Below are 16,398 nucleotides of genomic sequence, written 5' to 3'. Positions count from 1 at the left end.
ATTCTCTTCACTTATAAAATAACCAACAATTAATTGGTAAACAAATATTTCATAAGTATACAAACCATACCCACACACATGTTTGCTAGGCGTAAGTAACCTAGGAATCACCCTTCCATACAAACCAACTAAAACAAACATTAGAGGCCCCAACCATACGTTAATATACACCAAACGTATTAATATTTATAATGGCATCACCTATGATATTAACATGATTTAGCTTGACACAAAGATAATCCAAGTGTCCCCAAATTATCTAAGAGGGTAGAATAATATTTTGAAGAGGGCTTAAAATATATTCCCATAACAGATTGCATCGAAACACGCGAGATTTTAAATTCAAAATTATATTGAAAAATGTGAGATGAGATGAGATGTGAGATTCAAATCCTCCTTTTCTCAAACTCCCCTTTCTCCTTTTCTCAAACTCTCCCTTTCCTTTAGCCACGTGGATCCCCTAGCATTTGTGCTTTATAGACAGAATACATATATGCGCGTGTGTGTGTATGTGTGTATGTCTGTGTGTGTAGTATATCCATCTATATATTTAAAAGTGAGCACACCTTACCATGCATCTCCACACATTAAAATTTAATCAAAATTATGTCTGTGTGTGTATTTATATTTTAAAATACACATATGTATGTATGTATATATGTCTATGTATCTAAAACATAATATTGTATATACTAATATTTACATGTGCATGTGTGTGTGAGAGAGAGAGAGAGAGAGAGAGAGAGAGAGAGAGAGAGAGCGAGCTTTTATGTGTGGGAAAGTGTGAGGGCGTGTGTCTGTGTGTGCATACGTGTGTAAGAGAGAGGGAGTGTGGGGTGTGTGTGTGAGAGAGAGAGAGAGAGGGAGTGTGGGGTGTGTGTGTGAGAGAGAGAGCAGGTGTGTACATGTGTGTGTGTGTGTGTGAGAGAGAGAGAGAGAGTTTCAACATTTGAGAGAGTGTACGAGAGAGAGAGAGAGAGAGAGAGAGAGAGAGAGAGAGAGAGAGGGGGTCATGTGCATGTGTCTTTTTTGTGGCCGTGGGCAATGTGCGGGTCCAACACACTAGTTCTTTATTATAAATCAACACACTAGTTCTTTATTAATTTATAGGGTCCCCCAAAAAAAGGAAGCTCGTTTAGGAAAGGTTTGCAAGGTAGCCGGGGACCTTGTTTCAAAGCTTTTGAACGTCCTAGGCTGCGCCACTGCAGGCTGGGGGGCCAGTTAGTCTTTAAAAGTAGCTTACCAGCTTGGTATGTTCCCATGGATTCCAGCATTTTCTCTTCTTTTGCCTTCAAAGCAACAAGCACCACGAGTATCTTCCCTAGTCCAAAAGTAGACGAAGAGAATGAAGGGAATCTTGTTGCACGCGTTTCCGATTCTACCGATAATGCAACTATGGCAGAGTTCGATATGGAGGACTTCAACAACTCACACTGTGAAACTTCTGTTGTTAAAGCAGACGAGAACAATGGGGCTCCTCCAAACTGGCAGATAATTATCGATGCAATAAGGTAAGGACTTGTCCAATTTTCCATGCATGTATGGGTATATTCATAGGCAAGTCATAGATTGTTATGTGTAAGTCATGCATGCATGAGTATATTCGTATGCATGTCTTAGATTGTTATGTGTAAGTCATGCATATGGATTTATGTAAGTCAGACATTGCAACGTGCATGTAAAGTACATTCCACATATGCATGTATGCTACATTCTTGTATCACAAATTTAAGCCATATATATTCTGTGTGTTTTTTAGGCACGTCTCTTGTTGCAACATGAAAAATTCTATTTTTCTTTTACAGATATGTTCAATTCGCATGTATTTCTGTAAGTTCTTGTACTTCATATTCGTGTCTGAATGAATGACTTTTGGCATTTGTTAACATTTGTTTTCATTACTCTAAACATAAATAAAAACTCATTTTGGAAATAAATTCCTTAGTGCCAAAAATTCAAATAAAATCCCTGTAAAGTCCTCGTCCACTTGCAGCATATTTTTAAGATAATATTTGCCATTCTTATAATTTTTGGAAGAACTTCATTCCTTTTTTGTAAAAGCTTTATATTTGTCATCCCTTGGTGTCCAAAGTAAAAAAAAACCCCATGTCAACTCCACAAAGACTATGGCATACATTCCAAATGATGTATTTTGATAACACGTGAACATCTTTGAACTCTAAAGCATGGTGGCTCAGAAAATGCTTGTCCAAGTGGAAGGAACCCATATTCCTATGCCATGCAGATCTAGTGTTGTTCTGTTTGACATAAATTTTTCTCTTTGCCAAGAGTCCAGTACTAAATGAAGTTTAAGTGTATTACCGTCATTTCGTCTCCTCCTTGTTTTCCTCTGTGTCCTTCTTATTTTCCTCTGTGTTATTATTTCATGTTTTTTTTTGGGTTTTTTCCTATGTTTAAGCGATGTCCATGTAGACCGTTGTGTAAGGTAAGTTCTATCACTTGTTTACAAAACCTAGACTACAAGTGAAACCGTACACCTCAATAGACCCGTATGTGCATCTGCCCCCCCTTCTTTTGCGCTGCCCTGCCTCCCGAGTCCCTCCCTCCTATGCGTTTCCGCCAACCGTCGTCCTCTCCCTTCCTCCCCCATCTTGTGCGCTGCCCCTTTTGGTCACCCTTCGTCGCCTGCCAGCGCCTCCTATGCGCCCTGTCTCCTGCCCTCCTGCCTACGCCCTTTGCGTGTTCTGCCTCTTGTGCACCTACTTTCACTCCACCTCTTGCTTCTTTTCCCTCCAGCTTCCCACCTTTGCCCGCCTCCCTCGCCCTCCGCCTCCCTTTCTTCCTTCGCGCCAGCTTGCCCTTTGCACCTCTTTTCACTCTTTCCCCTGCACCTCCTGCCGCTCCTTTATGCCTCTTCCCGGCTGTCCTCCTTTCCGCCTGCCGCTTCCACCTGCCTCGATTCTTCCCCTTTTGTTTTCGCCAACCCCGTTCTGCCCACCCTTGATTTCTTCGCCAGGCTACTCCTGTCGTCCCGATCCTCTTTGTCTCCTTGAGTCCTATCATCTTCACCCCTTCGTCAAGTATTTTTAGCTTTCGGGCAGGTTCTTTCTTCGACAAGTGTCGGTGTTTTTGGTCGTCTCACATCCAAGAGCACTCCATGGCAGCCGCTCCGTCATTCCCGACCGAGGCTGCCGTCCCTTGCCTTTCCTTTTCTGAAGCGGATCTCTAGCTCCTCGCTTCGACAGTTGCCTCCTTGGAGGTCTCCAACCTGGTCTGCAGATTGTGGGTAGCCACCCAGCGCACGGACAATTTAGGGATCTTTGTAGGCTAGCCTCATCAACGAGCTTAGTAAGATTTCTGACATTCATCCTTTGGGGCGTGGTTACTACCAAGTTGAGTTTGATTTGCAGGCAACATCGGATAGAGTCATGCAATTGAGCCCTCTCACATTGCGTATGACGCAAGCCTTCTTTGTGAGATGGCAGCACGGCTTCGACGCAGCATATGACCCTCTGGTTGGCATCTCAAGCTTTCCTGTAACAGTTTGCTTTCCTGGTCTCAAGAAGTAATATCTTCCCCTCCTCCCGGTGATAGGTGGTGTTATCGGGAGACCGGTGGAATCCCCCCCACTGCTGCCTTGGTTCTAGCTCGGACGGGGTTCCCTCTCTTTGCATGTGCATAGCCTCTCCTGAGACAAATTCACATGCCATATCGCTTCTGTGCCTCTGTGGGGCTCCTATTTTGCAGAGAGTTGAGTACTCTGGCCTCCTCGGGCAATGCTTCATTTGCTGTCAGATGGGATACCTTGCTAGAGCTTGTCCTTGCCGATTGTTACAGTCACAAGAAACATTTTGTCTATTTTATCGTTTTGTCTTTTAAGAAAATTGAGATGGAGAGGAGAAGAAAGTGATGGGGAAGAAGAAAAAAAGGAGAACAGAAAGCTTGATTTTTTAAAAGTCAAATTTGGAAAAAATCTTAAATTTGGGCGAAATGGTGTTTCGATTAGGAATGTTTTGTTTTGAAATGTTTTGTCTGTTTTGTGGTTTGTAGGGAAAGATGTGACTATGATTGAGGATGAAAGGTGTTAGATTGGACGATTTCTCGCAGGATTAAGCAGCTTTGTTCTTTTTTGGGGTTCACTGTCTTTCTTCGAAAGTTAGTACAATACTATTCTAAGCTAACCTTGCTACTAATGATCTCCTCAAAGGATGTGGACGAAAGTCCAATAGTCATATTGAATGGAATGGAAAGTTGGAAGAGGTTTTAGAAACCTTAAGCTAAAGGTGAAGGATTCACTTTGTTTAGTCCTACTGGACCTTGGCAAACTACTCGTGGTTGAGACCAATGCCAGTGATTATGCAATAGGGCAGCTTTGTTCCAAGAGAGTGGGCCTATCTCTTTTGAGAGCACGAAGCTCACTTACACGCATATGAGATACCCTACTTAGGATAAAGAGCTTTATGCTATGATTTATGCTTTGAAGATTCGAGACATTATTTGTATTTCTCGTGATTTGTAGTCGTGATTGACCATGAATATTTAAAGTATGTGTGTGACCAGAGTGAGTTGAGGGGAAGGAAGTCAAGGTGGGCTGAACTTATGCAAAATTTTGATTTTGAAATCAAGTACAAAAATTGCCGATGTCTTGAGTAGGATTGGTTGGGTGAATGAGTGGAGTTTCATTGAGATTGGGGCTGACTTATATAATTCTTTGAGGAGACTATGTAAGACCGACCGGTATTTGTTGAGATATTGAGCTCAACTAGTGTTGCGGACGTTGATGACCCGGTTGGGTGAGAGCTTCCGCACTTGTGTCACTGAGAGTTTATCAAGAGTGCTCACAAGCTAGGGCTTGATGCTGATAGGCAACATTCTACTGAAAGTTTTCTTTGAGGGAATGCTGGTGTATTTGAGAGTACCCAAGAGTTTTGAGGCTTTGAGGACATACAATTATTTGAGCCAAGCTTGTCGCTTTGTTGTGGAAACGACCTGGAGTGGTCGTTGTAGGTGTGAGCGCCCAAGTACGAGAGGCAGCCTACACAAGAACTCTTGCACAACCCTTAGGTGATGGGCAGCATGGGCATGATGGTGGGCAGCTTGGTGAGCTGAAACGCAGCAGCATGGTTGGCTCTGCAGTGCCCAAAGTCCAACGGGCAGCGATTAGGCAGCAAACAACCTTCAGCAAGTACACGGAGGGGTGGACATGGTGGGCAGCAGGTGCGCAGAGGGAGAGAGAGAGAGAGAGAAAGAAAGAAAGAAAGATACATTAAGCGTCTACTAAAGACCCAATGGGCATATGAGACCAAAGTGATACAATAATGTCCATGGCATATCTCATCATAGGAGAGAGAGAGAGAGAGAGAGAGAGAGAGAGAGATGTTAACGTGTGGAGAAAGAAAGAAACAAAGTTATATTAAATGTCTGCTAAAGACCCAATGGGTCTATAAGACCAATGATACAATGCTATCCATGGTATGTCTCATCACGGAAAAGAGAAAAAAAAAAGTACAAATAACATGGCTCTAGTAGAGGCTAATAGGATGATCATCATGGGGAAGTACATGGGGTGTAAGTGCTAGTACAAGAGACTCTCATCATGGAGTACATGAGAATATGAAGCATGTGGTGCACATCATCCTCCAGTAGAGGGTACACCTCTCTCAAGTATGTCGAGCACAGGGTTACTGAGTATGGCCGAGAGATTCCCTTCTCTCATGGTACGTGGGAAGGTGCACATCATCCTCCTGAAGAGGGTACACCTCTCTCAAGTATGTCGAGCACGGGGTTACTGAGTATGGCCGAGAGATTCCCTTCTGTCATGGTATGTGGGAAGGTGGTGTGATGGTGGTGGAGCATGTCTTGGATTTGGGGCTGATGGGACGTGGTTGGTGTCACATGGGCTGGGGACATCGGGTGCGTCAGAGCACGCAAGCCCATTCCAAAGTGACTCCTTGAGATGAGGTTGAGACGAGGTGGAGTTGAGGTATTGTGTGGTGGACCCGTGGGGTCCACTACGCCGATATCCTTGGCCTTGGTCGAAAGAAACTGGTGATGGTCGGCTGGTGAGGACAGAGGGGTGGTGGGTCATCCGTCACTCTCTTAGGAGTGTATCTCTGTGTTTGCAAAGCTTAAGTAGGAAGAGTCCTAGGTAGCACTGGTCCAGGAAGTCTATGATCCTGGATAATGGGCCAAAACCCTCACCGAAGAGAGTGTGGTACCTCATGCAGATCTCATAGCACACTGTGCAGTGACAGGTATAGTTCTCCTCTGTCTCGATCCCTGTGTTGCATAATCAACAGATCCTCTCCTCCCGAGGTCTCCGTATGAGCTCTCTGTCTTTGAAAATGCGCTTTGCCCGCCCTTTCTCCACTTGTAGGGGGTAGGAGGATACTTGCAGGTGGCCAATCACGAGGTCGAACCGGATAGTTTGGTTGACATTCTCATAGGGGGAGCTGGAGAAAAGGGGAGCCCAAGCTATACTGAAGAGGTGGGAGGCGGTCCATCTAGAGCCCGTGTCCTAACAACCAGGTGGAAACTCGGGCGTACCATGCTCCAGTGTCACTGTGGGGGCTTATCATGCTGATGCAATTGAGGTAGGTGAGTGTTTGAAAAAGTGCGTCCAACCACCATTGGGACTGCAACGAACTTTGCCTGAATGATCTCATGTGGGACCGATGGTTTGTTGCAAATCTTGCAATAGAATATCATGACTTGGGGCCTCTCCACATGTTACCAATCTTGCTTTGATAGATCTGGTCCCCAGAAAGCTTTTATACATCAAGGTTGGTGTGACAAGGGTGTCAAAGAGCCAACCCTTCATCATGGGCTCTTGGAAATGGGCCTGGAAGCACTGCCTCTCAAGTAGGACTAAAGCTGCATATCCCTATGTGTTGCTGTGGTCATGGTAAAGCGGGGGCCACTAAAAGTAGCTCCGAGGTACACATATGATGAGACAATCTCCACCGGGGCTCCCCTATACGTGAAGTGCATCTGGATGTGTATGGGCGGGAGGTGTCAAAAACCATGACCTTGGTTTTACCTGTTGGAAGAGCTGTCTCCTCTTGTTGCCACATGGACTGGGTATTATCCCACATGTATAAGGGTTGGAAATGTTAGCAGTCATCTCCTGTCTATATATTACACCAAGGCCTCTGTTGTGGGTGTGCCCGCCCGTTTTTGGTGGTTCTCCATTTTTCCTCACTTTCATGTATTTTTCCCATTTTTTTCTGAAGTGTGGAGGGCTGTTGGTTGTCTTCTTTTGCTAGCTGATTGAGGCTAACTTATATCTCTTTCGATAATGCGGCATGATCACGTTGATCATCCTTTATGTGGATGACCTCATTCTCACTGGCAGTCATGTGGAGCACATTGCAGTGACGAAGGCTGCCTTGTCAAAGGAGTTTGAGATGACCGATTTAGGCATACTCCACTTCTTCTTGGGATTGGAGATCTGGCAGACCCAGAGGGGGTTCTTTGTCTCTTAGCAGCGGTATGTCCATGAGTTGCTTGAGGTCTTTGGGATGGAGAACTGCAAGCCTATCATGTCACCGATACTCGAACATGAAGCTTACAGTGAATGATCCTTGTGAGCCGGTTGATGCCTTACTGTATCGGAAGCTGGTTGGTTCATTGATTTGGTTGCTGAACACCAGATTGGACTTGAGCTTTCTTGTGGGGCTATTGAGCTCGTTCATGCAGACGCCTTTGAAGTCTCATTGGGACGCAGGATTGCGGATCTTGCGGTATCTGCAGGTTACGAAGGATCTTGGACTCTTCTACGACACTGGAGGTGAAACGAAGGACCGAGTCTGACTCCAAGGCTGGAGTGACTCAGATTGGGGAGGAGATCCAGACACAAGGAGATCTACATCAGGCTACGGTTTCACTCGGCTCAGGAGCTGTTTCATGGAGGAGCAAGAGGCAGCCGATTATTGCCTTGTCATCTACAACGGTAGCGTATTGGGCTGCTTGTGGTGCTGCTTGTGAGGTTGTGTGGCTGCGGAGGTTGCTTGGCGAGATTGGATTTCCACAGAAGGAGCCCACGGTCATCCAGTGTGATAACTTGAGCTGTATCGCTATTGCTCGGAACCTGGTCTTCCATGCCCGGACCAAGCACATAGAGATACAATATCACTTTGTTCGTGAGAAGATCTTGGTTGGTGACATCTTGCTTCTTTATTGTTCGACGGAGGACAATGCGGCGGACCTCTTCACGAAGTCTCTACCTTAGGCTATGCTCGTGTCACGTGCATCCCGCACTTGTATGCCATGTAGACATATCTGAACAAGAAGGTGCAGGACCTAGAGTGGAAAATTGGTCCCATGTGAGCCCAGTCCGGGACGAGTCAGCCAGGGTTCTACTCCATGCGTCCGAGGTCAGGTGTGCATTGTCCTGCACATGCGTCCAAGGTCAGGTGTGCATTGTCCTGCACATGAAGCAGTGCCAGTCCGCGCTGTGAGTCTCCATCAGGAATGATGTCAATTGCTCTATGTGTTTGGTCTGCGACGACCAGATGTCAGACGACTATGTAGACGTGTAGGTTTGCATGTAGAATAGGGGCCAGCCCATAGGGCTACCCCAAAGCGAAGCTTGAGTGGGCATGGGGAGGTTTAGAACCACCCCAAAGGGGCCAGGAGGGCCCCATGATGTGCCACTTGCCCTAGCTTTGGGCTGGGCAGGCTGTTGGCCAGCCCAAGCGGCCTGGCCAGGCAGCCGACAGGGCCTATGGGCCAGCCCAGCCAGGCGGCCAGGCCAAAGGGCTGCCCAGCAGCCAGTCGGCCAGTGCCCAGGGGCTGCCCAGTAGCCTGCGCAGGCCTGGACAGCAGCCCACAGGGCAACCAGGCCAGATCAGAAGGGGCCGGCCAGGGTATAGTGTAGAACGTTGGGTTTTTAGGAAGGGGGTATATAAACCCAAGGCATAAATTTAGTCCAATGTATCTCATAATTCACAAGGTGCTGCAGCTACTCAAGGGCCAGGACAGCCAAGGGAGGAGCTAACGCAAGGGTGAAGGATTGAAAGCCAAGGGCAGAGATCTATCTCAGCCAAGAAGGTTCAGGTTCAGTCTTTTATTTCAGATTTCACATCATTCTAATAAAAGCAAATACACCATTCGTGGTGGGGGCCCTACAGAGGGTATTCGGGACCCAGTATTGTGTCCTCTTCTCCCTCTCTCTTTCTCTCTCTTTTTTCTGCACATCTATATTCAGTTTTGTGCATTATTCTTGTCGTGAAACGTGTGCGGATTTCTAAGCATTGAAGTTACCGATCTCCCCCGAAGCTTCCGCATGTTACAGTGGTATTAGAGCCTACTTCAAGTGTAATGATTCAGCAAGAAACCATAAATTTTTTCTCGCTCGTGTGGTTGGTTTTCAGACTCCGGTGGACCACCCCTTTCAGAGTGACTCCTGTCCCTCGAAGGACGGTTGGTTTCAGCCTCCGGAAGTCTCCCACACATAGTGGATGGTCAGATTGCTATGGCGAGCTATGACGGCGAGAGAGACCAAGAACCTTGGGACCGAAGTGCACCAGGCAGTCCAGCTAGAGCATCAGGCATGAGTGTACAAGAGATGTTCCAACAGGTGATGCGAGCAATCGCAGACTAGAGTACCAAGTTGGAAGAGCAAAAGGCGCAAATATTGGCTCTGGAAGAGCGCACCCGTTCTCCAGCTCCGCGTTTTCCGTCTCCTCCTCCCTTACCTTCTGTTTCCTAGATTCCGTCTCCAATGCACGCATCTGCAACTCAAGCATCGAACTCGGCGAATGCGAGCAATTCAGACCAGAGTACCAAGTTGGAAGAGCAGAAGGCGCAGATATTGGTTCTCGAAGAGCGCACCTGTTCTCCAGCTCCGCGTTTTCCGTCTCCTCCTCCCTCTTCTTCCATTTCCTAGATTCCAGATCCTCTACACAGGGACCCCTTCGAAGGGTCACAACCGCAGTCGAGTTCAATGCTTGAGTTGCAGATGCGTGCATTGGAGATTCGACAACGTGAAGATGACGCCATGCGACGCGTGGAACATGAGCGATACCTTGCAGCTTTGGACGCAAGACTGACACCAGCGGCTTCCTCAAATCGACATGGTAAACTCGACCCCACAACTCTTTATTCATGGTTGCATCAATTTGAAGCTTACTTTGCCGCAGTTCGAAAAAGTGATATTGACAGGGTGATCTTAGCTAGTTGGTACTTGGAAGGTGAGACCATTCCTTGGTGAACCCAGTGGGCTCATGCCCACACCAGATTAGGTATGGCAGCTTATGTTTGGGACGAGTTCGTCCGCGACCTTAAGTAGCGGTTTCTACCGCCCCATTACCTTCAGCGACTTGAAGACGAGTTTAGGGGAGCGCATCAGAACGTGCAACCAGTCCTTCAGCTTGCCAATAAAATTTAAAACTTACGTTTGCAATTGGGCTTATCTGATACGGACAAGAAAGGGCGATTCCTTTATGGCCTTGACATGCAAATCTAGTGGGAGGTGCGTATGTTTAGGCTAGTCATCTTCGAAGACGCACTCTTGCTTGCACAGAGTGTTGAAATGAAGTACAATGGCGGAAAGCCCAAGACTTCCCAGCCGGCTACTCCCAAGGCTAACATCTCGAGGGAAAAAGTCCAAAACCAGACGGGATCTTTCTTAGGACAAAGCATTGGAGTCTTTGGCTCCAAGAACTCGAGAAATGCGCACAAGCTTACTCCAGACTAGAAAGCGGAGGCAGGCAAGACTGGTGGCAAGTAGGTGTTTCTTTTGTCATACAAAAGGACATACTTCTCGGGAGTGTCCTAAGAAGACTACTGCTCCAAAGACCGCTGCGGCGCTGCCTCAGCCTCCACGGCTTCAGTGGTGAGCCCAGCTCCCACACAGACCCCAGTGGTTGTCCCTAGTTCTTCGGTTCCCAATGCTTCGGTTGGAAGCAATCATTAGTCGGGAGCTCGAAGATAAGCAAAAGGGTGCCCATGACCAGGAGTATGAGTGCAACGAATTGCCCAAGACCTTTGGCTACATAGGTGGCCAGAGAGTCGTCGTCTTGTTTGACTGCGGCAGCACGGAGGACGTGGTCACGGAACAGAGCGCTCGGTGTGCCTGTTTCGTCTTGACTTCGGTGGACAAGCAAGTTGAGGGTTTTAGCACAAGCATGATGACGAGCGTCAAGTACGAAGCTGTAGGTGCTAAATTAATTATTCAGGGCATAGAGTTTGTGCGTGATTTTATGGTTGCCCCTCTTGTAGGAGCAGACATGGGCATTCAGTGGTTTCACAAGTTCCTTCCTGATGTCAAGTGGGACAAGCACACTTTCCAGATTAGCCGGAATGTGTTCAATGCCCTAGTGACCATTAAATGTGAGCCAGGTATCCCAAACTTTCCACTCATCGGCCACTTGTAGGCTAAACGAGCAATCAGGAAAGGCGCACATTGTGCGATGATTTACATCCAGATTGCCCAGACGGTGGCCAGTGCTTCTGAGAAGTATTTGGCCCTCCATGAAAAGTTCCAGAAGATTTTTCTTCGGGACAATCTTCCTCCCGAGCTCTCCCCGTCCATACCGGAGGACCACAAGATCGACCTCCTTCCAGGCTCGAAACCCCCGAGCAAGTTTCCATATCGCCTTAGTTGGACTGCTAACTCCAAGAATTGTTGCAATCTGGCTTCATCTGTCCCAACGTGTCGCCATTTGCAGCACCGATCCGGTTTGTCAAGAAGAAAGATGGGTCTTCTCGATTGTGTGTCGATTAATCGTGCACTCAATAAGTTGACTATCAAAAGTAGATTCTTGATGCCTTGAATAGACTATATTCTCGAGAGGCTGAATGGGGCTAAGGTGTTCTTGAAACTCGATTTGAAGAGTGGGTACCACTAGGTGAGGATTGTTGAGGGGACATCCCTAAGACAGCCTTCCATACGGAACGTGTCCACTATGAATTTGTGGTCATGCCTTTTGGCTTGACGAACGCCCCAGCCACATTCAACCGCATGATGATGTGGGTGTTCTGGGAATTGATTGGAAAGTGTGTGTTGATATTTCTGGACGATATACTGGTATTTTCAGCTACGGTTGAGCAGCATGACATTGATGTGGAGAAAGTCTTGAAGTTGCTGGAAAGCAACGAGCTCTACGTCAATAAGTAGAAGTCGGAATTTTATTTGTTCGAGGTTCATTACCTTGGATATATAATTAGTGTGGAAGGCATTCGACTTGATCCGGCCAAGGTGGCCGAGATTGTTAATTGGGAATTACCACAGACTGCTTATGACATCAGATCCTTTATGGGTATATGCCAGGCATACTCTACCCACATAGACAAGTTTTCTGACCTCTCGGTGGATCTCACCAATCTGTCAAAAGGTGTCAAGACTAAAAGGCAATAGATTTGAATGACTCCACGAGCGCTGGAGACATTCAAGAACCTCAAGGTGGCTTTGTTAGAAGCGCCTTGTCTAGCGCTTGCCTCATGGGACTAGCCGTTCCAAGTGATCACCGATTCGAGTAACATCGCAATTGGAGGTGTATTACAACAGAATGGCCATTCAATAGCTTACATGTCTCGTAAGTTACTACCTACGGAAAAGAATTACTCAGTCTACGATCGGGAACTCCTCGCAGTGATTCATGCCTTGAAACATTGGAAACATTTTCTTAATGGCCGTGACTTCGAGGTTCCCACAGACCATCAGGCATTACGCTGGATTTAGACAATGCCAAGTGCACAGTGGAGTGACTAACAGCATTGCTGGAGCGAGATATTCCAGCAATTTGGTGGTATGATTGAGTATCTTCCAAGAAAGGCCAACTCAGTGGTTGATACTTTGAGCCGGAAGGGACAGGGGACTTTGATTCAGACCACTAGACTTGACCTTGTTGGTACGGGACTAGACGACATGAAGCACACATACGCGGATTCCGAGGAATTCGGTACACGGTGGGAATAGGCATTGGATGCCACAAGACTATGCCACTTTTTGATACGCGATGGTTGGCTTTTCTACAAAGACTGACTATGTGAAGTCGTTCAGGACAATTCTTCTCCATGACGCCCATGACGCCATTACTTGTGGTCATAAGGGCATGAATTCAACTTTGGAGAAGTTAGAATGGCAATATTATTGGCCAAAGATGAGGCGAGATGTGTTTGCATATGTGCAACAATGTGATATTTGTCAAAAGGTGAAAGCTCCTTGTGGGAAGAAGATAGGGTTGTTACAGCCCTTACCACTTTCTAAGGGACCTTTCCAAGATATATTGATGGATTTTGTCACGAATCTATCTCCCAGTCCGGGTAAGCGTAATACTCAGTGCTTGACTATAGTTGATGGATTTAGCAAATTTGTTATGCTTATTCCATGTAGGGCCAATGTGATCGTCGAAGATGTTGCCCATTTGTTCATTCGGCATTGGCACCCGATTGGCGGGATCCCTAGGACCATAGTGTCAGATCGAGATGCCAAATTTACCAGTCATTTTTGGAGGGCATTGTTTGATAACTTCGGTACTAAATTGATTTTTTCCAATGCATTTCTCTCACAGATGGACGGCCAGATAGAAATCTACAACTAGTTGGCCTTTGATGTGTTGAAGTGTTATGTCCACGATCAACAAGGTAAAGTGGGAATCATATTTGCCTTTAGTTCAAGCTATTTTGAATGATTCTTTTTCTTCAGCTATTGGCAGGACTCCATATGAAGCAGCGTTTGGAAGACCACTCCAGTCGCTGTTGACCAGAACCTTGTCTTTAGTACCTGAAGCGAACAAATCGACGGAGTCTTACTAGGAGATTTTGGAGTCGGCAAAAGACAGGTTGGCTAAGGCGCAGGAGGCCGACACTCGATAGGCCAACAAAGACCGAAGAATATGAAGTTTTTGGAAGGTGATTGGGTTTATCTTCGGATCATGAAGCAAAGGTTGAAACAGGTGGGCAAGTGATGCCCAAAGTTGTCATTCAAGAGCTTCGGACCTTTTACCATCCAGAGAAAGATTAACGAGGTTTCAATGAAGTTGAAGCTACCTCCGAGCTGGACTATGCACGATGTGCTCCATGTTAGTTGGTTAAAACCATATGCAGGTCCGATTCCTTTAGAAGTGAGACGAAGCGGAACCAGATATCATTGATGAAGTTAAAGTGATGGTTATAGAACAGATCCTTTTGCACCGCTTCAAGCATGGCTCAGGCCGAAGACAAAGACAGTTCCTCACAAAGTTTCAGAACCGAGGGACCCACGAAGCGGTATGGCTTGACAAAGACTTCTTCGACGACTATCCGGCTTTATTGACGGACTATTTGGAGGCTATGCAGCTTCCGTCAAGTTAAGCAGAAGGGGATGTCACATGCATCCTGCAGTTGGATGCCACGTAGACATATATGAACAAGAAGGTGTAGGACCTGGAGTGGAAAACTCGTCCCATGTGAGCCTAGTCCGGGAGGAGTCAGCCAGGGTTCTACTCCATGCGTCCGAGGTCAGGTGTGCATTGTCCTGCACATGCGTCCAAGGTCAGGTGTGCATTGTTCTGCACATGAAGCAGTGACAGTCCGTGCTGCGAGTCTCCCTCTGGAATGATGTTAGTTGCTCTGTGTGTTTGGTCTGTGACCAAATGTCAGATGACTGTGTAGACTCGTGGGTTTGCGTGTAGAATAGGGGCCAGCCCATAGGGCTGCCCCTCAGAGCCAAGCCTAAGTGGGCATGGGGAGGTTTAGAACCACCCCAAGGGGCCAGGAGGGCCCCATGATGTGCCACTTGCCCTAGCTTTGGGCTGGGCAGGCTGTTGGCCAGCCCAAGGGGCCTGGCCAGGCAGCGGACAGGGCCTATGGGCCAGCCCAGCCAGGCGGCCACCAGCCAGGCGGCCAGGCCAAAGGGCTGCCCAGCAACCAGTCGGCCAGTGCCCAGGGGCTGCCAAGTAGCCTGTGCAGGCCTGGACAGCAGCCCACAGGGCAGCCAGGCCAGATCAGAAGGGGCTGGCCAGGGTATAGTGTGAAACGTTGGGTTTTTTTTAGCATTAAATGCTAATTTTGCTGGTCGTGAGTGTCTTCAGCAAACCGACTCCAATGTGGCCAGCCGACTAGGTCTAGGAAGGGGGTATATAAACCCAAGGCATAAATCTAGTCCAATCTATCTCATAATTCACAAGGTGCTGCAGCTACTCAAGGGCCAGGACAGCCAAGGGAGGAGCTAACGCAAGGGTGAAGGATTGAAGGTCAAGGGCAGAGATCTGTCTCAGCCAAGAAGGTTCAGGTTCAGTCTTTTATTTCAGATTTTGCATCATTCTAATAAAAGCAAGTACACCATTCGTGGTGGGGGCCCTATAGAGGGTATTCGGGACCCAATACTATGTCCTCTTCTCCCTCTCTCTCTCTCTCTCTCTCTCTCCCCCTCTCGCTTTTTTCTGCACATCTATATTCAGTTTTGTGCGTTATTCTCGTCGTGAAATGTTTACTGATTTTTGAGCATTGAAGTTATCGATCCCCCCCGAAGCTTCCGTATGTTACAGCTCCGGCGGCACTCTAGCTCACTGGGGTTGGTTCCACATCCAGGAGCTGAGAGGGGGTGTTAGCAGTCATCTCCTGTTTGTATACTACACGAGGGCCTCTGTTGTGGGTGTGCCCGCCCGTTTTTGGTGTTTCCCCATTTTTTCTCACTTCCATGTATTTTTCCCATTTTTTTCTGAGGTGTGGAGGGCTGTCGGCTGTCTTCTTTTGCTGGTCGACTGAGAGTTGCTACCCGATTGGTCTTCAACAGATCTGGCCGACTGCAGGCACCTGGCCGACCAGGGCTTTTGCTGGTCGTGAGCATTCCAGGTGCTGGTCGTGATTGCATGCTGCTGTCGGCCTGTTTTAGACTGGCCGACCAGCAGCTTGGGGCCATATAAAGTGGCCCCTTGGCCCCCCCACTCTCCAGTTGTACTCCGGGATTTTCTTATGTGTATATAGCAGAGTTACATAGCTTCTCTCTCTCTTTCATCTACGTTTGCTCTCTACAGCAGGTGTCTTCATTTTCGCTATGCATTCTAACAAGGAAAACCCTTAGTATAAGGACCCTTAGGCCTCACTTATCCCTCCACAACCCTTTACGGGTGAGTGGGTTGAGGGATGGTGGGCCTTGTGGGAGGCTGGCCGGCTGGCCATTTCGTGCACACTCTCGCTCTCTCAACATGGTGTTAGAGCGGGTCCCTCTCCTCGCCTTGCTCTGCTCATCGCCTGCTCCTGCCTTGTGTGTACACGCTGCTGGGCTGAGCCAAGCGAAGCTCTTCCTAAAGCCTCTGTGCCCAAGCTCGCCATGGCCTTTGACCAAGTCGCCATGGCCTTTGACCAAGTTGCTGCCATGAGCCAAGCCATTGTCGCCTCTGAGTCTAAGCCGTTGCTGTGCCTCTGAGTCAAGCCATCGTACATTGTTGTGTAGCCTTTGTCGTGATTGCCGTGTAGCCGAGTTCGAGGCCAGGGGAGGTGTTGGAAGAG

At 47.5% G+C, this 16,398-nt stretch overlaps 1 protein-coding gene across 2 annotated transcripts in view; it reads left to right on the top strand.

The window, feature by feature from the left end:
- Positions 1-1,122: 1,122 nt before the first annotated feature.
- LOC147642376 (uncharacterized) overlaps positions 1,123-16,398 on the top strand; it is a 156,408-nt gene continuing 141,132 nt past the window's right edge. For both annotated transcript variants that reach the window (XM_086805707.1, XM_086805706.1), the window contains exon 1: positions 1,123-1,511. In XM_086805707.1, the coding sequence (XP_086661833.1) occupies positions 1,261-1,511 (251 nt within the window). In that variant the 5' untranslated portion in view covers positions 1,123-1,260. The remainder of the gene's footprint in view (positions 1,512-16,398) is intronic.

Source organism: Cibotium barometz, chromosome 1, assembly GCF_041138505.1.
Source record: "Cibotium barometz isolate CiBa-2024 chromosome 1, ASM4113850v1, whole genome shotgun sequence".
NCBI classification, from domain to species: Eukaryota; Viridiplantae; Streptophyta; class Polypodiopsida; order Cyatheales; family Cibotiaceae; genus Cibotium; species Cibotium barometz.
The sequence above is the reverse complement of the archived record's forward strand: the minus strand, read 5'-3'. Positions and strand labels throughout refer to the sequence as shown.